At 38.8% G+C, this 25756-nt stretch overlaps 2 protein-coding genes across 5 annotated transcripts in view; one reads left to right on the top strand and one right to left on the bottom strand.

Moving 5' to 3' along the window:
• Positions 1-16925, bottom strand: part of eipr1 (EARP complex and GARP complex interacting protein 1) — a 76508-nt gene extending 59583 nt beyond the window's left edge. For both annotated transcript variants that reach the window (XR_003934609.1, XM_030127660.1), the window contains exons 1-4: positions 16770-16925; positions 16453-16536; positions 6839-6971; positions 2467-2623 (exon numbers count right to left, since the gene is read on the bottom strand). Coding sequence is in view for 1 of the 2 variants with exons in the window: in XM_030127660.1 (XP_029983520.1) it covers positions 2467-2623; positions 6839-6971; positions 16453-16536; positions 16770-16811 (416 nt within the window). In the remaining variant the exon portion in view is untranslated. The remainder of the gene's footprint in view (positions 1-2466; positions 2624-6838; positions 6972-16452; positions 16537-16769) is intronic.
• Positions 16926-17083: 158 nt separating this feature from the next.
• Positions 17084-25756, top strand: part of trappc12 (trafficking protein particle complex subunit 12) — a 49049-nt gene continuing 40376 nt past the window's right edge. Inside the window, exons 1-4 of one of the 3 annotated variants that reach the window (XM_030126493.1) lie at positions 17084-17139; positions 17948-18730; positions 18866-19281; positions 21070-21186. In XM_030126493.1, coding sequence (XP_029982353.1) covers positions 17956-18730; positions 18866-19281; positions 21070-21186 — 1308 coding nt within the window. In that variant the 5' untranslated portion in view covers positions 17084-17139; positions 17948-17955. Of the gene's footprint in view, positions 17140-17947; positions 19282-21069; positions 21187-25756 lie in introns of those variants that run through there. The other 2 variants (XM_030126491.1, XM_030126492.1) reach the window with 2 other exon arrangements.

Here is a 25756-nt window from a genome sequence, read left to right on the forward strand (position 1 = left end):
AAGCCTCATAAGAATACAAACTCCAATCTCTTCACTCTGTCAAACATGTGTGGACACACACACAGAGACTGGTGCGAGCTGGCAGTATTATCTAAGTGAGTGAACGAGTGTGTGTGTGTTTGGTGTGTCATGAAGAGATGGAGGAGGTGGGCAGCAGACCAAAGCCATCCATCTAGAGAAGCCAATAGTGCACAGCATAGACTACAGGCTTCACAGCACCAAATGTACACTCCTGCCACACACACATACACAAAGGCACACATATACACAGCATGGTGCCCTTGTGAGGGTTGCAACTCTCTGGGTGTTAAGATGGTGGAGTCCAGAGCCATCAATCTTTACCCAGCAGCCTTGCTTGACCTGCCCTCTAACACACACATACACACACTCTCTCTCTCTCTGCACATACAAAACCCTGCTCTTAACACACAACATACACCCAGCTGCACAAATGCAATCTCCTCTTCTTCTCTCTCCCGCTTTCCCCCTGTCTTTTCACTCCATCTTTATCTCTTCCTCGCAGACACCTGCTACAGTATGCATCACACTAACTGATTGGAGCTTCTAAAAATGATAGCAATCATGAGGCAGCCGATGAACACTGGACTAAAAAGGGGAATGACCATTGATTTTCATTCTCATAGGCGGTGAGTTATGGTGAGGCATTGTGCACACGAGCCCCGACTGAAAGACAAAGGATCGGGCCGTGACTACAATCTGAGATGTGGGCCAGTCAATAGTCTGCTCCCACCCGCCTGAAAAAAAAAAAAAAAGCATTCATATAGATGGGGAGATACAAAACAGGACAGAGGGGAGATAAGTAAAATGATGGAGAGGAGAAGAGCAGGTGAGAATCGAATGGACTGTGGTGAGTGTGGGTTATTTCAACACAAACCGGCCTACGACCAGGACCTCCATTACCTACCATGAGGTCAATGTTTAGTTTAGAATGACTCCCACTCATTTTATCATTTGGAACACATAAATCTGTTTGTTTTATTCTATATAGGTTGTTAAGGAAGGTATATCAAGACTGCGGTTCAACAAGAGGACAAGCAAAATTAAACAGGCTTAAAATCTCAAGAGCAATTACACTGTTTGGTTTATACTGTCATCTTTAATTTGTTATTTCTGAACTAAAGAAAAGATCAACAATGGAAGAAGGGGCCACTGGTTGTTTTTTGTTTTGCTGTGTTTTTTTCAGAGGATTAAAGATCTGAGTCAGAAAAATGAATTAAAATACCTACACCAAGGTTCCATTACTCATCAGCCATGACTGATTATTGAAGCTGATATTCACATTTGTCAGATCAGTATCAGCATTTCTTTTTAAACATGATATCCAATAAAGTAACTAAATGTGAAAATGTGCTATTTTGGCTCTAATGCAACCGCCTCTCAGTCTGCAGTCTCTACTCCGTCCCTCCCACAGCACTATCCGATTGGTTACATGTCTATGAAATGCGAAAAGAACATGTTGTACTTATTTGTAATCCCTTCAGTTTAGTGTGAAAATACATATTGTAGACATTGTGCACTTATTTGATTTAGTCAGCTTAAAAGCACATCAACAGTCTCATCTTGCAGACACTAATTTGTACCCACTAATGATAGGTATCAGTTGATCTTTAGTTTACACACAAAGTGCAGTATCAAGGCCTACAGAATAAAGAAGGACAGGACTGCTTTATGCATTTTTGCAATAATAAATACTTTAAATTCAATTTTATTCCTCAGTGGCATTACTGTAGTGGAAAATGCAGCTAAAATATGGGTAAATATCTATTTTATATGGTAACAGCAATTTTCATAAACCATAAATTTACATAAACGTATTGTAAATTTTGAGGAAGTATGATTATTATTATATGACTACTAAAAATTTGCAACAAATATGTTACTAAATATGAATCATTGTACATTTATGTTGCAGGAACAACGTGAGATGCAGGTAAAAAAGACTTTCTTTCAAATTGTGCTTTGTTTTTGAACAAGTAACGCAATTTCTGGTTGGCATTAGTAACCACTCAGTAAAGCTTGTGAAACCCTACCACTTCGATGTGCGACAAGCATAAAAAGCCTGTAAAAGACTATATTTAAAAGCTTTGTTATGAAATACGGAGAAAAATACAGGCTAATACCTGAGTTCAACGCAATATATTTTGCTAAAGCTTTGAAGCCAGTAATGATCACATTAATCATGTCAATGATGCACACCAAGTGATATTTCTATTCATCACAGTGTCATATGTGATTCAATTGCACATACAGTTTTCCCAACACAGTCGAGACTGGCTGAATGAAAAGGCCTCTGGAGGATCTTCATATTAAAAATAACCCACTGTCCCAAAGCACAGAGGAGCCCGGCACATATCAGCACACTACTGCGGCTCAGAACAATAACTGCACTTGCATCACTCGCATTGAAACTTCGCCTCAATGTTATTGTTCTCTGACAACACCTACCAAGCGGCGTTGCCGTGGGCACTGTCGTCAAGGTGACACAGCAGCTCCAGGGTTTGGGGGTTGTGGGCGGAGTCGTCAGGTGACTCGTGGTTTCCGGTGTCCCAGTCGGAGGGCATTCGCCACACGGCTGCACAGGATACCACCCTGCTGTCGCTGGCTGGGGGGGGGGGGGGTGACGACACACACACACAACACAAACACATAAATTATCACTGACAAATAGTTAGAACAGTGTATGTGTGTGTATGTACAGACACTAATGCTGTGTGAGTACACTTTCCTCTAAATCTACATCACAAATGAGTTATTTTGGCACCTCCACACCCGAGCCAGAGCTGCTAATTGCAACCAGTGGAGTAAACGTAGAATTGATACAGTAATTGGACTAAAAGTTTGAGGCTGGAGGGCAGAACCAATCACAGAAAAAGAGAGAGAGAAAGGGAAGAGAGCGCAAACAGCACAAGCAAAAGAGCCTAATTTCTTTTTGGTGTAGATATTGACAGTGTGTGGGCAGGCTATGAAACACTGGCGTTAGGCCTATTTGTCAAATTAAAAAGCAACGTGGTGCGAGTCCACAGGGTCTTGAGTGGTTTTAGACAACCTTGCGCTTGGAGTAAGTGGGCAAGCAATCATCTTGAACAAAAGCCTTTTCTTGCTCACATATTGGAGCGCCAGTGGTATGGAAACGCAACATAAATGCACTTGCGTGTGTGTGTTTGAGCGTGCATCTTCATTTTGTTGTGTATGTATATATCTGTGAGTGGGTAGTGTGCTCATCAGTGCGTAGTGGGCTGTCTGTGCTTCAGCCTGGTCCACAGTAGCTGTCACTTTGTGAACTCAAGCATGTAAACGTCAGCTGACAAAGAACGAGACAAAGGAGGAAGGAGAATGGTTGAGGTTTCTTTTTTTTTGGGGGGGGGGGGGGGGGGGCACTTCCCAAACCTTGTCCCAGAAGTATCTACCCCTAAAGGCTTACAGTGAACCCTGCATCACCCCATCTCCTCAGTGATGCAACCTCAACAACATACATGTGTAGTAGCTTCTATTGCTGTGAGGGCCTTTTCTGACATCATGAGTTCTTTTTTCTTATGTGTTCTTTTAATTCATAAAGATCCAGTGCTACTTTTCTGAATATAGAGAAAATGAATTTTGTTCCCTATTTAACCTTTCTTAAGTGATTTACCACCATTTATTGTAATATTATCCTCCTTATTTTGCATTTTTTTTATGTGTAAATCGTGTATTTTTCTATATTCAATTCACTGATCATGTAGATGTTCATAAAAGCTCAGATTAAACTTGAGGGTTATTACATCAAAAACAGTAAAAACTGAAGAAAAAGTGACATTTTCAGCAAAGATACCAATAACTGAACATGCAAACACGTGCGTCCATCCACTGTCATTGATCCAACTCCATAGTTTTTACTGGTGAATCAATGTTGTAGAAGATGACTGTGTTTCCATGGTAACTACGGAGCCTCTGAACGTCCAAATAGGTCATAGCTGATGACCATGAAAAGATGACAAATTGCATTTTACACCAATTATTTACATGGATTGAACGGATTAGTGGACTGACAGGTAATAAACAGTTTAGATCAGTAGATGGTTTTGGTTTCCATTGGCTGTTTGGGTCTTTATGGGTTAAAACACATATAAAGACTGATCTGACTTACATTTCAGGTTTTCCCTATATTTAAGCATTTTCCCCAAGTTTGTGGAAAACCTGGAGTGAGAGGAGAAAATTAATATATATAATCTTATATGATTCTGGACCACTATTAATATAATGTAGACTGCAAGGCCAAAAAATAGTTGCCACTTGGATTTAACTATTTAACTGTAACTAATGCAGTGAGTAGCTCTCACAACCATCAGTTTGATAGAGGTCATGACTGGACTATCTTACAATGGAAAACAGTCATGTGGTCTGATGAGGCCATATTGACCCCTAACACATTAGGGTGATAAGAGAGATGGAAAAAGTGATTACCCATCATGCCGAGGACCTGAAGTGCAGTGTTATGAACTGACGTTGGTTCAGTTGATCAGGTCTAAGTTCAGTAAATTATGTGTCCATAAAATGAGGTCCGCTAAACCTGAATATACTGAATGACCAGGTCTGATCATCAGTGGATATTTTTCTCTGATGACACAGACATATTCCTAGATGACAACACAGGATTCATCTGCCCAAATTATGAAATGGTGGTTCAGGGAGCATGAGACATCATATACACACATGGATTAGCCACCACAGAGTCCAAACCTGAACCCCACTGAGAGTCTTTGGGATTTAATGTACAAAGAGATCCAACTCTACCATCATCAATACAAGATCTTAGCAACAAATGAATGCAACTCTGGACGGAAGTAAATGCTGTGGATGAGTAAGGTCTATGTGGCATAAACCCTCCTGTAATCCAAACTAAAGACATTATGTGTATGACTTTTTATGACCAGGCTGTGTATGTGTGAAAAATCTGGAAGAAGTTAGAGCAACAGACAAAAAAACAAAAGAACAAAAAAAAAAACACACACACAAAATTTTTTAGAGAGGTCATTTTAGCCTTTAGATACAGAGAGAGGATAGAAGAGGAGGTACTGTACTAAGACCTCAGCTTATGTGGTATTCACTCAAACATGTGAGTCATGGGAGCATCCCCTTGATTCTGAGTTTTATACAGTTTTACAAGGTCTTAATCAGTAGTTCAGTTTTTATTTAGGAATATGTGCTCTATCTCAGCTTAAAGATGAAGCTTGACAGCTCATTCTTGACCTTTGAAACCATTTTAAAAAACAACTCATGGTATCACACAATAAAATACAGACAAAAGCTGCAGGAAGAATGCAGGAAAACAGATCCTGTTGTTTCCAAGGTGAAACATTTTCACCACTTCTACATATTTAATGTATTTTATTTACAATCGAGGACTACAGTGGAAATGAGCCTTGAGCTGTAACATGACTAAAGGTAATCGACATGTCAGGGAAAGAAAACATGACTAAAATAGGGAGGAGGACTTGGGTCAATGTTATTTATTCAAAAACTATTTTGCTATAACAGAGCTTGTACAAGATAAAGGTTTGTTTTTTTCAACCATAATATGTTCTGCTTGAAGAAAGTTTCTGTTTTGCATGTTTTACCTGTCTAACACAAAACAATGAATTAGCTGATAGCAGAAGTTTCATTCATATAAAACCAAATTATGACCGGAAAACAGCAAAGGTAAGACAGAATCTGTCATCATCGTGTCATAATGCAACCTTTATTTTTGCTCTTCTCTGTCTCGTTCAGTGAGTTTTAGTAGTAGAGAAATAAAACTTACTGTTATACGTACTGTTGGACCTACTTAGTGTTAGCTTAGCGGTGCAAAGTTTGTCACTTTGGTCTGTTGTTTTATTTAATTATTCATGACACAGGCTGGTCTCGGACTGTTAGCTTGTGTTAGATATTTGCCCATTTAAGTGCTTGTTGTTTGGCTTGTGTTCTGTTTTGTGAAAATTGGTTTTGTTGAGCTTTTAGCTGACGTTATGCTAGTTACGTGGATGTATAGCTTATGTATATTGGCACAAGCAACATGTAGCATTACCATGGCAACACAGACAGAACAGCCCTCTGTACCTGGGGCAACCAGGTGTAAAAGCTTCAATATTAAAAAGATAATATTATATGATACTATATAGATTTGTCTATTTTTGAGCTCAAAATATCTCATTTCTATCGTCTTTTGGGGAAATCAGAACAGTAATGATAAACATAGAGGCCCTATCATGTGTATTATAAAGGGATTTCTTGTAAAATAAAACACATTACGTTAATCAACTTATGGTTCCTTTGGGAAAAACTATTTCAACACATGTTCCCAAAGTGTCACTTAAATTGTATTGTCATATTAAAATGATCTCCATTAAATTGTTCAAAAATCTTATTTTTACCTATTTTTTATATTTTCTCTTGTTCAGATTCAGTATAGTTCAATTAACTCAAGTCTATAAATGGTTTTTACTTTCACGAGAAGTCCACAAAACACAAAAAAAGCCGGTGTGACCTTCAAAGGTTTCCTCAGCCAGACAGTGACTTTGCTGCTACTACAATCCATCATGTCCACACATTAGTATTGATTCTATCAGTGTCTGAACATGACTTCTAACACAGCCGCTACTATCGGACCTGAGAAGACAGACTGGCTGTTATTGATCACTTGTTAAAGACCAATTACATGTAAAGATTATTAACAAAACTGCAAAACTGAGAATGAAGAAACGGCAGATAAAATGCAGAACGGGATATAGAGGGAAAAAGTGAAGCATAATGCATAAAGAGGCAGTAAATGGAGAAAGAGACAGAAGGAAACAGTAGGACTCACTTTTGTTATAGCAGGTGGTAAGCACAGCCTTATCTGCAGGACTGGCGCCAATGTGCCATATCTCCCCAGCTTGGTGCAGAAGGACATTCTTATTAATGATGTTATTCTCATCATCAAAGTCAATGATGTGGATCTGGAAGAAAGCAGAAACAAAGTGGAGAGATGTGTTGAAGATGAAGCTGGAGTTAAAACACTGTGTGCACCTCCCTCCACACAGCAGCCACAGTTCAAAGCTCCACACTCCTCTGATTCTACTGAAAAAAAAAAAAAAAAAAAAAAAGGAAAAAGAAGAAGAAGAAGAAGGCTCCTGCTCTTAATGTGACAGTAAACTTAATTTTAAGGCACTCGTTTCTTTGGTTTCTTTTTTCCCACTGTCAGCTTCATACGGCTGAAGACTTTTCATCTCGACTTGGCCTTTAAAGCGACGATTAAGACACTTTTAGAAGTCATGTTGGATTTGAGAGAGTTCTGCATATGACATGTTGGGAGTCAAAGGAAAGGGTAAAACGAAGAGGAAATCGATGAAAGCTAATTCCAGCTTTTTTATTTTTTTATTTTTTTGAGACAAATGGCCCTGCTAAAAGGGGCTGAAGATGAAGTGCATTATCCATGAGAGCTGTGAGATGACTTTAATTATGGCCCTTAATAAATAAATAAATATCACAAAAAAGATATTTGTAGTAAGTAAACATTTGGTAGTGGATAATAATTTATTTTCACATAAGTGTACTCTAACTGTACATGTCTATGTGGATTTGCATAATGTGCAACTCTCAATTAAATACAATAGATGGAGTGAGCAGACTACAAAATGAAAAAAACAAAAAAAAACAAGCAAACAATTGTTTAGAAGGAACATAATATTCACGTGCAAGAGCATGATGTGGTCAATAATGCTATTCATACAATATAATTGTAAAATATTAGGACATGCTGGAAAATTGAAGCAAAACAATGAAGCTGAGCTGAGGATCTAATGTTCTTTTGTTTCAGCTTTTTAAATTTCACATTTCATGATTATCCTACAAATGGGGTAAGCAGACTGAAAGCTACTGCTGAACTCAAATAAGACAGGACTAATGCAGGGAGCAAAGCAAACAGGGCATTTATTTAGTGGTCAGTCTATAGATGTATTCACATCTGGCTGTTTTTGAAAAAACAGTGGAAATGCTGAAAACTTGGAGAAAACAAAGCTAAATTGGTGCAAAAATGGGTTAAAAGAGGTGGAAAAATAAATGTAATTAAGTATAGCTAATGAGATTGAGTAAATAATTATCAGTGTTGCATGTGTGGATCAATATGGGGCTGCAACATTTACTGAATGAATACAAGGAATGACCACAAATACCATAATATATAGAAACATCAACAGAAAACACTATATGAAGAGGTGCAGAAACAAATGTTAAACAAAGGCTTTGACAAATCACTGATATAAAGCTTGAAACTATGACATGGTTTTCATGACACAGGTAACACATTATTGTATAAAACAGGATCTAATTGTATCAAACTGTGAGGATGATCACGATGAAGAACCAACTCATACACAGTCTAAGGAGAAAAATGTACACCAAGTTAACTTGTTAGCAATTTCTGTAATGTTAGTTTAATGTAAAGAGAAAAAAAGGGGATGGGTTCATGTGAAGTTACACACTGAAACTTTTTGTTAGAATATTCAAGTTGGGCACAGGTGTTTTTAGGCATATTTTTAAACTTTGACAAATTAAGCCAGCTGTTTCCCAAGCTTCCTACAACCAGGGGTCATCAACTACATTCACAAAGAGACAGAATTTTTCTAAGAAGACGCTTTTAGGGCTGGACATTGTATAAAAAGAAAAAACAAAACAAAACAAACAAACAAACAAACAAATATAAAACTCACCTTTCACTCTGTATTATTTTCAGTGCTCCAGAAAACTATGCCAGTGTTAAAAGATTCTTCAGAGACCTCCACCAAAGACTCACTGACGCATGCAGGAGAAAATTTGCAGAATGCTGTTCTGATACAGTAAATCATTTTTAACTGGGCTTGGGGATTATACAGTGACCTGATTGGTGAAAAATCTTGCATTGAAATGCACTGGTTATTCACTAATAATACCATCCATTGTGATATAAGCATTCATGTCATAAATGACTTAATAATATAAAGAGCTCAGTGAGGAGGAGTTTAAGGTTGAGGTTAACCTGCTTTATTGTCCCCAAAGAACATGGGTGTCAAACATAAGGCCTGCTGGCCAAAACCGGCTCACCAGAGGTGGACCAGACTGGAACCTTTGCAACCTTTTTGCAAATTCATCCTGTGGGAAATGTAAAAAAAAAAAAAAAAAAAAAAAGTGCAAAAATTACACTTAAGATAACAGTTAAGGGTGTCAAACTCATTTTAGTTCCACACTCAGAAATTTTAACAATATTATGTCTTTTACTAAATGTGTTGTGTCTTTATAGATCCACTGTAATCTGTAAATTTTTATGCATCTGTAAAAATGATAAACTGAGGAATAATATTGTTAAAATTGCATTTATTTTTCTTTAGAAATTTCAGGGTTTTCAGATTTCACATTTTTTGTGAAAGGATCATTTGTAAATGTAAACAATTTCATAATTTAATTTTACTGTTTTGCACTGAAACAAAGAGGAAAAAATTAAGAGCTGACATTATTTATAGGCTATTATATTGTTATTTTACTGCTCTTGCCCATTTGAGATCAAATTGGGCTGAATGTGACTCCTGAACTAAAACAAGTTTGACAACCCTGCCATGGGGTAATTTGGTCTCTGTATTGTATCCATCATGATACACACATAAAGTACCTAGTGTTATAGTGTTAGCAATTAGCATTAGCACATAGCACACACATTAGGAGCAGTGAGCCCCTTCAGAAACCATCTTCACCAACACGATGATCAGGCTCTATGCTTAGATTCACACAGGATAGGTACAGCAATGCCATCTACTGAGGCATTCAAAAAACATTACTGAAGTTCTTTTTCCTTAACCTCGGCAGATCTCACATCTTTCAAACATGCATGACTGCTGTACTTAGTCTCACTGTATCTCGTTTGTGCGAAGTGTTTAATATTCAGCCATTCATTTCCATTTTATTTCAAGTTTTGAAGTGAAATTAGAAGACAAATTAAAATGACTGAGTGCTAATATTATCTGGGAGACATAAGAAAATATGTGTTGGCGTCAAGAGACCTGGTTGAACATGTACATTCTATACATTCTAGGCTTTCTTAATTGGTCTAACCTAATAAAGAAAACCTTTAATGCATACCTTTCATCACTTATAACTTCATTACTTGTTTCATAACGTCATATATGATATTGATAAGTTTAGCTTCTTCTATTACATCAAATGAAATAATTTTTCAAAACCTCACATTTGCCATAAGAGGCTTTAGAGTCTGAACAGTACATGACACCTTCTATCCTTAGACCCTCAAAAGGAAAATATTTAATAACAGAAAACAGATTATTTTCCTTACAGGAAGATACAAGATGAAAAAGTACAGCAAGTACTAGTATAAGTACTCAGTTTAGCAGATTCATCACTGTAGCTTTAATCACTATTGGATGCTTCTCTTTGTGCATGTTAACTCTTTTACTAATTTCAACACAACTTCAAAAATACAAATGAATCAGACTAACAAATTATTAGCCGTTATAGCTGACACATTATTTAGTAAAAATACTGGGTGTATTGTTTAATGTGAGCTCCTTGACCTACTGTAAAACAGAGGCCTTGGTTGAAAACACAATCACTGCTGTCTAAACTATACAGCACACAAGTTCAACAAACAAGCTAAACTTTTATCCATAAGAAGTTAATAGAAACTCTTCCTCACTGAGCTCTTTTCATTAGATGGAAATCTATTCTATGAGGGCCCTCGATTGAATGCAGTTCAGGGCCCACAATGCAGTAAAACAGTGAGGGTCTCAAGGTTTGATCAGACAATTAATGGCGGTTTGTCCCATAAGAGAGACACTTACAGCACCTTGGGGGACCATTAATGGGGTTGCACTGGACAATAACTCCTGCTAGGCACTTCCACTCCCCTTGCCTGTACTACTTTTACAGGCTGAACAAGAGGATGAAAGGAGGGGGCGTGAGGAGGAGGAGGAGAAGAGCATCGGAGCGGCAGCATCCTTCAGCCACCTCAAAGTCAGCTAGGCGGCTATTAACCTTGGGTTGGACTGCATCGAGCAAAAAATTATTACGCAAAGTTATAATTTTATGGTGGTGGGGGAGCGGTACAAATAAATTCAGGCCGGCGGGACAGGGTAATTGGAGGGCCTAGTAATAGGGTCCCCCCGAATGAACCCAGGTGTGAGGGGAGAGAGAAGTTCCAGCCCTCCCTCAGGTGATTTATCCCTCATTCTTGCAGGCCTGGGGAGTGACTCATAGCCTTCAGCCACTTGGGCAGCCAGCCCAGCGCTTTTAATTATGTGTGGATGGTGGGAGGAATTGAGGCAGGAGGGAAGAGGGGGAGAGGGAGGGATAAAGCCAAGCTGGCTCGTGGCCCCCACTTCAGGGGCCTCTCTACGCTAAAGCTCTTTAGCCGCACAGATGACAGTAAGCGGGGCGGAGGAGTAGCAAGCGGGTGAGAGGTGCCAAGCTCGAGCGCTTTATCTCGTTAGCAGCCTTAAATGCCATGCCGACGCGCCCTCCGATCTGTCATTCCAGCTATTGGTCTCTGAGGGATTTGAGAGGTGCTCGGAGAGTTAAGAGAGACATTTCCACCCTGCATTATGCTTAATGGGAGGTGGAGAGGCCAGGAGGCTTACGGATACAGCAGAAGCTATCAGGGCTGAAATGCCAATCGAAAAAACATTTTTCATATTGCAAGTTCAAACTCAGACGAGCCCGGCTAACCACTGTTGGCCAGCAAACTCGTGCAGAGTCGAAAAGACAATGAGTGTCATCACAGAGGCCACTGATTGAGCCCCTGACCTCAAAGATGAAGATGAATACTGATTAATATTAGCTTCTACAGCTTTATCAGCTCTTACATTTTAATATCAGACACAAATGGCATGTCGATTATAATCTTTTACCAAAATTTAACAACAGTTTGTTGAGTTTGTTTTCCTCTTGGTTTTCTTAGGGCCGAGTATTGGACTTCAATAATTTTACAGAATCAATCGAATTACTTTGACACTACAGTGTACAGAACAATGACTGATATTTTTTGTATCGTTTGATACCTAATTTCAATACATACGACGTAAATCCCTTCAGCACAGTCCATACAATGTGCACAGATGGGTTTTATACAGTTTTATTCATTGAAGTTGTGGTAAACAGGTTTATGTTTTATGTTGTAAAACTGCTTTGAGTCTATAAAAATGCAAATGAGTATCTTATTAAAAAAAAGAATTGTTTAAGAACTGGCATTGAAGGCAACGTATAGATTGGTAGTTTGGTATGAACAATATCCTGAATTCCTGTTTCTTAAAACTTTATTAAGTATTCAATTACATCAGCTACCATTAAGTCTGACCTAATAAAGTCTGGATCTGAAGGTGAAGCCGAGTATTACTTGTATATTTGGCATAATTTCACAGTGGGTGGAATCCAACACTCACATTGCGAGATGCGCTTCAAACAAAGTAGGCGGTACAATATGCCGAGCAGGCACATCAAAAGTAAAAGTTGTTCAAAGGTGGGACAAAAAGCAGCGTTCCACTGCATCCGCTAGCTTCCTCTAAGGACTCAGTTTCTTTTCTCATCTTTGTAGTCTCAGCGTGATCATTTGTGGAAATGGGAAAACTGGTGAGCACCTCCAGATAGACTGCTCTCGATAGCTTTCAAGTTGTTGCGAAGAATTGTGCAAACAAAAGGGACACGAGTAGTTTGATGAAAAGCAGAAAACAAAGCTTGAGAAAAAGATTCAAACATTGCCTGCTGTCTTAAAAGTTACATCTCAGGTGCAGCGCCTCATTTTAAACATTAATAATGAAATGAAACTTGATTTCAAGGAGATGATATTTCATGACACTGTAATCATCCTGACACTGAAACTGAGCAGGTCTTCTCCTGTATGTTTTTATGGACTTAATGTTAAAATGGAGCATCCATCTTGAGGGTCTGTCTACTACTGCAGTATTTAGTGTCGGGACAAAACTCATACTATTAACATTCTCAGTTGAAAAGTTTTATCGGTTCTTGGATGGAATCATGGTACTGCTCCCTTCAGACCACAAGAGAGTTGTTGTCAGACATGCACGCAAAAATCCTGAAGGACCTTCAGACATTCTGTACTCAGTAAATGACTTGTAGAGGTCAACATTACAAAGCCTTCAAATGTGCCAGCACGAGCTTAAAGCTTTCTTGTCTCCGAACTTTTTAGCGCTATTCAATAAACAATCGGCTCAGTCCTTACTTATCTGGTTTTAGGCATCACAAATTTAGACTTTCTTCATTTTTATGGCTATACTTTTTCCTTAGGCACATTTAATCTTAGACATATGCATATTGTCCTTAAGTCGATTAGCACTATTGCCCATGCCAAATTTCTCTTAATAACAATGCAGTATGTCGTTTCTATTCTTATGGGGGTGTGATTGTGGCTTATTGCTGGTTAAAGCCCACCCTGATTTCAGATGCTGCTAGAAGATGTGACAAACAGTTTATTTAAGACATTGACAGAATGTTGACAGAGACAAGAGATAGCATGTCCCCAATTCTGCACAAATGATCACAAATTCAGGTACTTTTCTTACACAACCATGACCAAACTTTTTTCTGGGGCAGTCCAGATACAGTACACAATCAGACAACAATAACAACTTTAATTATGACGTAGATATGACTACGGTTCTAAGATTATGTTTACACAACCATAAAGAATTAGTCCCTTTAGTTTTCAGATCTCTGCTCATGCCAGAGTGGAGGAAAGTGTTAGGAGGAGTATATTAAGCTACTGACAGTGTGTAATAAGAAATCACACAGATCGACTGGGATGCATTGTCACCATTCCCAATAAGCTCTGTATTAGACTCGCTACACAAGACTTGGATTGAACTACGTCTGCATTCAGTGCCAGACCGTTTTCACACTGAAGTCTGCCAGAAAATAGGCTCGTTTTTTTGAGGCAGACATTTCTCTCCCTCTCATCCCTCTCTCTCTCTCACTCTCAGAGAGCTAATTATTTCTCCCCCCATTTAGAGCCAACTGTTTCTGTCATCTGTCTCTGTAATGACCTCTGCAAGATGTGCATGCATGCATGCATGCACACATTTTCAGTGTTTCTTCTTCACACACACACACACACTCACACACACACACACACACACGCACAAACACAATGACAGTACAAAAAGCAAAAAACACAAACACTCACACACCCACTGGTTTCCAGAGAAACTACTGATACACACACAACATCGATACATATTCATCTGGTCATAGAATTCCATCTATTAATAAAGCCAGCACTGGGTTTTGTGCAGTTGCTGCTTTCTGGGGGAGAGTTTGAGGCTGTGTCTTGCCATTTGGGGTTTAAAGCACAGCTGAAGAGACTGCTTCATAAATCAAATCACTTTTTACCGCAATTAATTTCAGCGATTGAAAACAGTCTTGATAACAGATTAGTATGATAAATTATTTGTGTAGCAGAAACGCCAATCATTGTTCAATTTCTTCTTCTCAGCTGTGAAAAATCATTGCATCTCCGTTTTACACAACTGTGAACATCTTCAAGGATAAGTCTGGCGATTTCCTGTTGTTTTGTCAACTTCTATGAAAATACTAACATCAGCCATGACATTATCCTACAACTTTTATTGTCTGTGTAATCCATAACCTAATTTAGCTCGACTGTATGTGCCACAGAGCTCCACTGTTGATTAAAACACTGAACCTCGCCATTGAATGACATACTTCTGCCTTGCAAAAGGGAAGGGAAAGCTTCTTTATAACCAAACAGCACTGACGTTAAAGAAAATATGTACTTCATGGTAAATGTGACTACTGTATCTTTATGACTGCTAATAAATAGTATAAATGAAAATGGGGAAAAAATAGTAAAATTAGTGAGTTACAGATAAAAAAAATTTAACTACTAGACAAGACATCTACAAGATGCATGCACAGACTACTGTCTAGAGATGGGGGTGGATAGGTGGAAGTAGGGGTGCAATAGCATGAAAAACAAGACGAAGCAGACATCTGTCCAGTCTGACAAATCTACAGCTGAATCTATGCTTTAGCGTTCATTCTGACAGAAGAACAACTCCAAAAGGCTCAGAACAGAATGCTGAGGGCTCTCAACTCAGTAGGTAGTAGTAGAAAGCTTTGCCATGACCCTTAGATGTATATCTATGAGGTAAAACACAAAACTCTAGAGACTAGAGAGTGGGGATTTCCTTTGTTTTCTTTTTTCTATCTGTAGCTGAGGAACATAAAAGGTGTGTATTGTGGATTTAGATGGATTTTAGCAGTCGAAACTCATTCCTCTTTTAAGACTTCAGGTCAGCAAAAAACAAAAAAAAAAAACAAAACAAAAAAAAAAAAAAAAGCAAAAAACCCAAAGACAAAAACAAATCCCCTGACTAAAATCTGAACTGGCAGCTTTGTTAAGCCGATGTATTTAAAAATTCAGTTTAAAAGTTGTATTGTAGATACAAAGAAGAGGGGCACAAGTTTGCCTACTTCAAAAGAGCACTGAATAAGATAAGAAGTTTTGTCTCAAAAGGACAAAACAATAGCAACACTTGTGGTACAAGAAGAGTTCAATAATATGTTGTTTTGTAAAGAATTTCCTTCCAATGCAGACATTCTTTATACAAACAGTTGCTACTTCTTCTGAAATTAATTAACTACACATGTCCAAACCATGATCTTAATGCCCCTCCAGTCTGACACTGGACATCCATAAAAACCATAATATCATATTGGTGTCTCTCCAAGAAACCTTTCAACCATCTTTGACTCTCATTTGCTTTCAACACTTAAGAGATAACCTACTGTGTCAGTGACAAAACCCTTGTCTGCCTCGGACATGCAGCAGATTTAGTTTAAAGTATGACTTTATAATGTCTTGATAATGCAATTTGTTAATCTGCTGGGAAATAAATATCCATAAATACACACAAATTGTGACTGATTAATTAAAAGAAAAAGGATAATCATGTGTACATATCAATTCAAACTTTGTATATCGATAGTATTTTGTACAAGAATATAATTAAAAATAATTTAGACTAGAATGCTTGCTTTCGATTCTTTGAATGTACACATACATTGTAAATTACTTTAGATGTTCGTTTGTATTTCAGTATTATACATCAAGCATGTTGATGCCCACAGTTATTTTTTTCCCTGAAACCTGCACTGCAGCATTATGGTGCTCATTCCCTTTCAAAGTTAGTGACTAAACATGTTTTGTAGACATAAATTCTACCATTTTGACTCAATATGGCAGAAAACTTTCTGGGACACCTGAATAGAACCGATCCATCATTAATGTTATTAGGGTCCCCCTGGTTTATCCTGCTGCGACAAGCAAAATTGTCTGCTGTGGTAAAAGTTTCTGGGTTGCTTCCATAAAGCTTCTTTTCCATGTAGCTTTAGCGTTAAAATGTTATAATTACTATTTCTTACCTGGTTGTCGAATTTCAGCGACTGTGTGCCAACAAGGAAACGAATGGCATCAGTTTCAGCTGTTTGGGCAGTGAGTGCTCGAGCCTGCAATAAATTTCACAATTACATTTACATTCATAGTTTAGACACGAAGAAAGCAGTGAGAAGACGATAACATGATACTGCAATCATTCCTGTCAACCAAAAATTTCAGAATAATATAAAAGAAACCCTTATATGTACCAGCAGCTGTAATAACAGAATATACCTCGCTGTCATGCAGGTAAATAACAATGAACTGAGTTGACACTATTACGCTGAATAGGTGAAATAGATACCTGAAATTCGAGACCATAAATGACAGGAGCGTCATCCTCCATTTTCAGTCTGTTGTGAATTTTTAGTCCTTTTTAAAGCGGTACTTGATAAGCCAAACCAAACATATATTACCTCTAGCTTTCGGAAAATACAACACAGATTGTACACATCGCACTTCCGCGTTTAGAAACGTGGATAGAAATTCAGCGTGTATTAATAGCGTAACTACAGCAGTACAACGTTGCACGGGCTTTACTAAGTACGTAAATTAAATCAAGAATAGCATATATTGCGGACGAGTTAAGTTTGTCTGCTATGGCTTGCCGTACAAGTCGTTTCTGGAGGAACGGCGCAAGCGCACTTGAGTTCTATCTGTCAGTCTGCAGTAAGGTATGACAACATAATATTTTTCTGACTTGTTTTTCGTTTTGTTTTGTGTAATTGGGAGTAGATTTGTATACGGTACTTTTTAAATCGTACACAGTTATCCAGTTGCTTGTATTTTATTTTTACATCGGCTCAGTGCGGTTGATTAACGATAGTCAGCTAACCTAGCTAAACAAGCTAGCTGGTCGAGATCAGATTAAAAAACCTTACTTTTAATGTAATGTGTTTTTCGTTATCATGAAAAAACCTCCAAAATTGAATGCAATGATATGTTAGGTTACAGATCGACCCATTATCTGGTGGTCTTCCTTCGTCCAGGAGAAATGACTTTCATAAGATGAGCTCATGTAGAAATTGTCAGGAAGTGACCATGAAAGATACAGCTTTAATCACATTCATTTAAACTTACAATAATACATTTATTCATATGGTGCTATTTCCAACAAAGGCTTACTTGCTTTATTTTGAGTGCTTTGGTAGCCGAATGCTCAGAGGAGAGCTAAAAGTCAAACAATAATTCAAAAACGCTTGAGAAATTATAGATATAACTAAGAGTAATTCAAAACAAAAATATAATAATTAAAAATTGCAAGTGCAAAATGTTAGTATGATAAATGTAATCGATATAGGGATATCTGGGGATCAATAAAGTTCATCTGTATCTGTAACTGAAAAAAACAAATAGTGAGAACAATCTATATTATGTAAGTACTGTATAATCCATTTCATATTTGTAGCCAAATATGTATTTATTTTTATATTTTTTAAATTTTGATATAATTTGCAATTTTTCTGTTTTAATGGTGAGCAGCAGTAGAGATGGACAGTGGGGAGACTCCTGCCCAACGGCCAGTCACCTTGGACATCACAGTAGAGGACATATCCAAGGAAACGCCAGCTCCAGCATCTCCAGAACCAACCACCAGTCAGACACCATCCAGAGAGAATGTTCTGCCTCAGCAGGACAGCATTGACCTGGGTGGAGAGTTTATCACCCCTCAGGAAGACAGCAGTGCTACACCCTCAGAGAGTCTAATGGACAAGCTCAACGACCAGATGATGGAGAGCGTCATGATTTCAGATTCTCCTAATAATAGTGAGGAGGATGATGTGGCTCCCATCGACTCTTTTCTGGATGGAGGAGAAGAGGAAGAGAATAAAGGAGAGAGGTCAGGAGACATAGAGGAGCAAAGTGAGATTGGACAGAATACAACAGAGATCAAAGTCTCAGAGGTAGAAGAGGAGAAGGAGAGTTTAGAAGAGAAAAGAGTGGAGGTTACACAGGAGATAGACGGTCAAGAACATGTCATAGGGATTGGTGCTCCTTCAGGTGACGCACAGAGCCCATCTGTTGTCCAAAGTGAGGAGCCAGCACTACAGGAACCCAAAGGGACCAACCCAAAAGAAGTACCTGTGCCTGTGTGCACCATATTCAGCCAGGGCAACCAGCCCAAGTCTCTGGTTCCTGATGGCTTCCAGCCCACTCTCATCAAGTCTCCTAGCTTTAGTATGGGGAGTGGTGGAGGAAATGATGAGGCTGTGACACCCAGCAAGCCTCACGCCCCACTTGTATGCCAGCCCAGCCCCAGCCTCAGTAAGTTTTTCACTGACAACGGGCAGGTCAATCCAGCCTCAGATTTTTTTGATTCATTTACAGCCCCATCCTCCTTCATCTCTGTCTCTAACCCCAATGCTGATCTTCCCTCTGGCCCTGGCCCAACACCCATAGCTCCAACTCCTGAGCGTCAGCTCTCTTCCACCTCCTCCTCCATCTCAACTCCAGGAGGACCTCTGGACTCTGGTGCTCCCACACCTAGCTCAGTGTTTGTCCCTGCCCCAACTGAATCCCCTGCAAAGTCCCAACCCACTCCACATCCAACAGTCCCAGCTCCTACTCAAGCCCCAGCCTCAGCCCCAGCTGCTCAGCCACAGCCCTTCAACCAACTCCAAGCCGTGTTCTCGGGCAGTGACGACCCGTTTGCGACAGCACTGAGCCTAAGTGAGGTGGACCGGCGCCATGATGCTTGGCTCCCATCTGAGGAGACTAGGAAGGTTTTAATCTCTGTGGCCACCCAGCAGTACAGCCCAGTGTATGTAGACACAAGCAAACTCACCATGCCTGGCCTCAAGTTTGACAACCTGCAGGTAGGACAAGCTATATGTCTGTGGTATACTGTGTTTTTGTGAGTGGGATCTGCACATTTTGCTTGCTTATATAGTTGTGTGTGTAAAAGCCAAACTAGAGAAGGGGGATGTTGAGAAGCATAGGCTACAGGCTCCATTTGCAGCATCATATCGTTTGTCCTGAACTATTTTACCTGAATTATTTCAGATGGATGGATATATAGACAGGCTACAGCTAGAAAAATGCTTAGTAGATCATAAGTTACTTTAAAACAATCAGAACAATCCTGTTTGTGCATTATTAAAATACTGAAAGAGTATGTTAAAGCCTTTTGTCAGTCAGCTGGTTTTCTTAAGTATGTATGATGACAAACTAAATATTTGCAAATGGATGCTGATTGTGAGGAAGAAAATATAACACTGAGGAATTGTTTTGGACCTTTTAAATATTTTTTGATACTATATGAATCAAAATAATGAATCAGTTAATCATGAACACGATTAGATGATTCAAATGATATTGAAAATAAGTTATTCTCTCAGTGAAGATGATCTATAGTGATATTTTTCAGGCCGTCCAGTCACTGTTGGTTGTAACATTTTGACCCCTTTCAGTGACATCACCAGAGAGGTGATACAGAGCCAGCTCTGTGGTGTCAGCTGCTTTTGTAGTTGCAAAAATATCACTACGGTTTAAATCTTCAAGTGCAAAACTTGGGGGAAAAACAACAGAACAGGACAATACACATCTTCCATCTCCAGCTCTCTCCTCTCTGTCCGAATTTTAAATAATAATAATAATAATGAAAATATTTGATCTGACATTGTTTCACACCTGTGGAAAATGAAGCAACTTTTCCAAGCTTCTGTGAAGAGCCACAGAGTAAGATGTATATGTCTGTTTTCTTGTCAAACCACTTGAGTTACAATATGCTGAAAGGTAATTCTGGAATTTTTACCCATTGATGCCAAAAATCACTCACTGAAGCTTTAATATGGTTAGAAACTAAGCCATCCTCATATGTTTGCTAATAATTTATAAGAATTCCTTTCATCTGTTAGAATGTCAGTGGATGAATCTTTCATTTGTCCACATAAACATGGAATGAAGGCAGTTTTCAGTTGTCTTCAAATGCACACACACTCTTCCTGGCTTGTGAGTCTCCATATCATGTATTTTTCTCATAAACATCCTCTGAGCTCCTTTAACAGCAACATTTATCCGTAATAACAACCCTGATGAAACATCAATTTAGTTACTTATTCAGTTGAATGTTATGGTGTGCGTCCTCCTCCCTGCTCAGATTGTGTTCATTATCCCCTCAAAATGTGTGCGAATGCTTGCTTGAATAAATGAATAAGAATCGAGGAATTTTCCATCCTCTTAGTGGTGTTGTTGCCCACTAAGAGCTGGTTTGCAGCAAACAAATGAGTTCCACTCTGAAGCTGGTTTAAATATAGCTTTTTTTCTGCAGCCTGATTTTATTCATTCATACTACGACTGGTTTATCGTTTATATTATCTAAATAGGGTGTCCAGACTAAGTTGCCCTCTTTGTTTACTTATATAATCTAATTGCTAACATAGACATGTTCAAATCCGCTGCACATATCAGTTAGAGTTACAATAACTGACAATTTAATGGCCAAATAAAAAGCATTTTCAGAAATTTTAATTAGAATTAACTATTGCAGCTGTTTTTTTAAGACACTGAATGTAAGATCCAAAATTCAAGCTCCCAGGTTTCTTGTTCCTCCAGTGTGCTCCTGTCGGTCTGTGCAATGATACACTATTTGTGTTTTGCTGCAGGGCGATGCAGTCAAAGACTTAATGCTTCGTTTCCTGGGAGAGCAGGCAGCCATGAAGCGTCAGGTCCTTACGGCCAACTCTGTGGAGCAATCCTTTACAGGCCTCAAACAGCTCATTGTAAGTCCCTTCCTGAACATTTTGTTTATGACCACCTGGTAATATTAAGATTCTCAATTCTTCAATATACATATTGTGCATGTTCAGGTCAAACTGCATGTGTACAGGTAATTTTATACCATGAATAACTGGGTTTCCTCTACACATACTAAGTTGCCTTGCTATGCATTCTTGCATTCTTCAACACCAGCAATTAGACCGATCCCTTGGAACGAGCAGCAAAGCCAACAAAGAAGGATCCCCATTACAAATATTAATTCTGCTGTTTGCATTTTCCAGAGTAAAGAATTGCTTTCTATGTGCTGTTATTTGTCATTAATAAAAGATATGATGCCAATATACAAAAAATAGGCTTTTCAGAATTTAAAAAGAGACTGTTGACATTTTTAATTGCAAGTTTAATAAGGATGTGAACAGATTAGAATGAAGATTCTTTCCTGCGTAAATATATTTGTTTTGTATTTTTTGCTGCAATGATTAAAGCTGTAAAGCTTTTGTAATAAGAGGTTAATCCTTACAGTCTAGAAAAACATTTATTCCAGCTACTTGAATATGATAAATTGTGAGTATTTGAGTAAAACATGAGTTTTGGAACTTTAGTTAATACATTTAGTCATTTGTAGGTTACAATTTCCTTCAATCCCTTGGTTTTTCTACTTGAATTGACCTTTTTATTCAACCAAGTACTTACTAAAATAATGTCTAGATTAATTTATAATAAAGGTCGTGGTCGTTTACAGTTTGTCACTGAGGTAAAAATTACTATATTAGAAACTTTAGCTCCACAGAATAGCTCTGTATCCAAATATATATTGTTATTATTTGCCATGTTTCTTGGCTCATTTTACCAGACAGGAGTGTTATAGTGTGCACCCATCACAAGGAGAAGCGTGTCACCAGAAATACTTTTTACATTTGAGGAATTTAATCCATGTTGCAGGCTACATAACCCATCTTAACACGGCAGCTGGAATGCTGCTTGTTTAGCTTCTGATTCAATGTGTCTCCATACTGTGCATGTGCTCTCTGAGAACATTAACTCTCTGTCTCGGCATAAATGGTAGAACCGTGGGTAAATCACCAGAGCTTAACATCCTGTGGTCTCTGAAGTTTGTCTGACCTTTTGACAGTCAGTGATTCTGCTGAAACTGCTCGCCAGCCGGGCTTCGGCTGACTCAAAATCATGAGTCACTACTTTGCTTTCTCTTCACATTTCATTTCTCTGGGTTCTACAATTGCATGTCGTCTTTGTGACCAAGCAGTCATTCTATATCTATCTATCCAGCTCTTGTGCCATCCCTCCGCCATAATTTGGGACCCACGAATGACCCTGAGAGACAGTTGTTATTTAAAACATATGCGCAGCAGTAGACGCTGTGATGGAGTGAGGGGAAAGTAGAGAGGAAGAGGGGAGGGGAGGGGTGGAGTGGAGAGATGGAGAGGTGGAGATCCACTCTGCTCACAAGTTTTTTTCTCCTGCTGTGCCCATGTATTATGCATGGGACTGCTGTGCATATTTCAAGGGCCTTCTGGACTTGGATATATATACACACACACACATACATACACATACACACACACACACACACACACACACAAGATGGTACTTTCAGCTTGCAGTCATCTGCACTATATGGTGTAGGTGAGTGTGTGAAAGAGGATCATACACTGTCTGCCAATTGGTGTGGGTGGCTCCCTGGAGCAAGAGGCAAAAGAAAGAAGAGAGACTGTGAGCCAGTAAGGCAATGTAGGCCTACAGGAGAGATGTCAAGAAATGACATGACGGAAGAGAGAAAGAAAGGAAGAGAAAGCAGTGATGTGTGAGAGAGATATGCAGGCAGGTGGAGGGCTATACCTGGCCCCAAGTACACACATTTTAAAACTGAATATACAGGATTACCAAGGGTGGGAGTCCAGTGGTTTACTTTCTTGATCTTCATGATTATTTATTATAAATTAGGAGCTAGCACAAAATATTTAACTATTTAGATATCTTTTCTGCAGGTATGAACCCAGTTTTTAATTTCATGATTCAGATGTTTCTTTTATGATTTTATATAGCGGTGAGGTGGAAGGTAGTTGTACCAAAAATGGTGAAAACTTTTTCTTCATAAAGACAGGGCTTTAATTTGACCAGTGAGCATAACATCCTGAGCATTGCATAACATGGTGAACTGGGCTACACATGTAATAAGAGAATACAGAAAAAAGTACCACGTAAAATTGTATCAGTCATGCTTATGTTATTGATCTAACAAAACTACCACCAATAACAAAAACAGATATTGTTAACAGTGGTGGATCCAGAAAAAGTGGAAGGGGAGAGCGCTATATAAACATACAAATGATATATCATTCTCTGAATTGTCATTTTCCTGCTCAGCAGGACTGCTTGCTTTGTTTACAGAACGTACTGTGCATTACAGTCATATTTCACACATAATATACACTTTAATCTCAATTAACCCTGAAACTTAGATGTAAACATCACATCTCGAAAAGTACCAAGATAATCAGATAGCAAATAGGTCGGCTACTTGAGCAAGTAGGATTTAGCTTAATAGGTAATGCTTCGGACTGTGATGCTGAAGACCAGGGTTCGATTCCTGGTTGGTAAATCTGTCATTGGTTAATAATAAAGTAAAATTGTTTTTAATAATATTACATTCATCTAATGGATAAGTGTGAGTTCACTATGATCTCAAAAGAAAAAGAACTTGAGTTGTATTAACACTAATCTGAAAAAGGTCTTAAATTTAATGTAAAGCCCTTGTGTGCTTCTGAAAAACACACCAATGAAAAGTAAATAACAATAACCCACATTCAGCAATGGCTGGTTTTGATTGTCAACAGCTTCTACTACTGTGTCAGAGAGCAGTGGCAGCTCCAGCAAAGACAGTAGTATGAGAGTACACTTTCTGGATGTGGACAGTGTATGCACAGATGTGCAAAGGGACATACAGACCTCTGTGACAAGAAGGAAGCAGGAACCCTAAGCATGGCTTGGATTATAACTTAATGTATTCTACTTTTTTTTTTTTTTTTTTGCCACAAGGCACTTTTTATGCTGCCAAACCTTGGTAGCATTGGTTGCACTATTTTTCTATTTTTCTTGAAAACTGACATCAGATGCAGAGACAAACATCATGTTAGTCCTTAGAAAAAATATTCATGTGTTAAATCCTATTTTGCCTAAAACACTGAGGGGTTTTTTATGTACAGTGGAAACACAAGAAAAGCATTTTCTTTTTTTTGCTTCCACACAGATCAAAGTTAGCTTGAAAATCATCATTGATTTGCTTTGATGAAATTTCAGACACATGGACGTTACTACAGCTTATGGTTCCAATTACAGTATCACATGATATCAGCACAGCGGCATCACCAAAGACTTAGTAAAGCTTGGTAATGTGATTCATGAGATCCTTGAAAAGAAACTCCCTTTACACCTGCCTCCTTTTCACGGAGTCCAAAGGTCAGAACCAGTTGTAGGGCGGTGCTATTGATGCGAGTACAGGCAGTGTCTTATACAACAACAGCACTTCAGTAAGGCATGGGATTGCAGACAAAGGGACTTGAACCCTGAGCCTCCAGCTGAAGGACAGACGCCTCTACTCTCTGCAACACCTGCCATGGTGCCAACAAACCCTGCTCCCTAATAAGGAGCTCAGTGTGGTCCTGGTCAGAGCAGCCCCCATGTGACGGCTTTGCTGTTATAATAATCACTGACTAAGTCACTCCCACTGATGAATGGATCAGACACCATCTGCCTTCTCCATCGACTACCGTCTACTTTTATTCAAATGGTATACTTGCCAATAAATTATGAGATTTCCAAACTTTTGAGATCAAACAAACCCACAGATCAAAGCTGTCTTAGGTGATGGAGCTCACTAAGCTCCAAGAGAAGGAATTGAGGAACTGAGGGGATGTGCACAGCCAGAATGCACACACAGAGACACATGGGGAATTGAAAATATCTGTGTGGCTCTGTGCTGTATTCTTAGACAGACATCTGATCGATGACATAGAATCTGGGACACCTGATCACTTACTGTACTTGGCTCATGCTAGTGTGTCCTGTGTGTCATCCTTCCTATGTGTAACACATAAGCATTGCTAACACATTTAATGTCATTGTGTATTTGTTTTAGTTCTTATTATCCTTTGTGTATTGTCTTGGGCTTGGACAAAGCTAGTAATCACACTGTTGGACTGTGTGGCATCACTCTGCCTGTGTGATGCAGAGCTGTGCTATGAGCTGGCAGAATGAGTCATGCTGCAGAGCCAGAGTGTGACTGCACCCAGTGCCACCGCACACTCTGTTCATGCACACATTACATACATACATATGCACACTATGGCAACTACAACAGCCCCATACACACACAATATACCAGAGACCTCTGTAGATCTGTCATTTCACACAAAAACATGCATGCTTTGGTATGATAATCATTCATACGGAGAACAAACTGACATGATTTTGTAAAAACATAGCACAGCATTCCACTGCTGAGAAACAGCTGTATCCCTGAACACATAGATTTGAGGGAAAATGGCAGTCTTA

The sequence above is a fragment of the Sphaeramia orbicularis genome, chromosome 22, assembly GCF_902148855.1.
Source record: "Sphaeramia orbicularis chromosome 22, fSphaOr1.1, whole genome shotgun sequence".
In the NCBI taxonomy this organism is placed as follows: Eukaryota; Metazoa; Chordata; class Actinopteri; order Kurtiformes; family Apogonidae; genus Sphaeramia; species Sphaeramia orbicularis.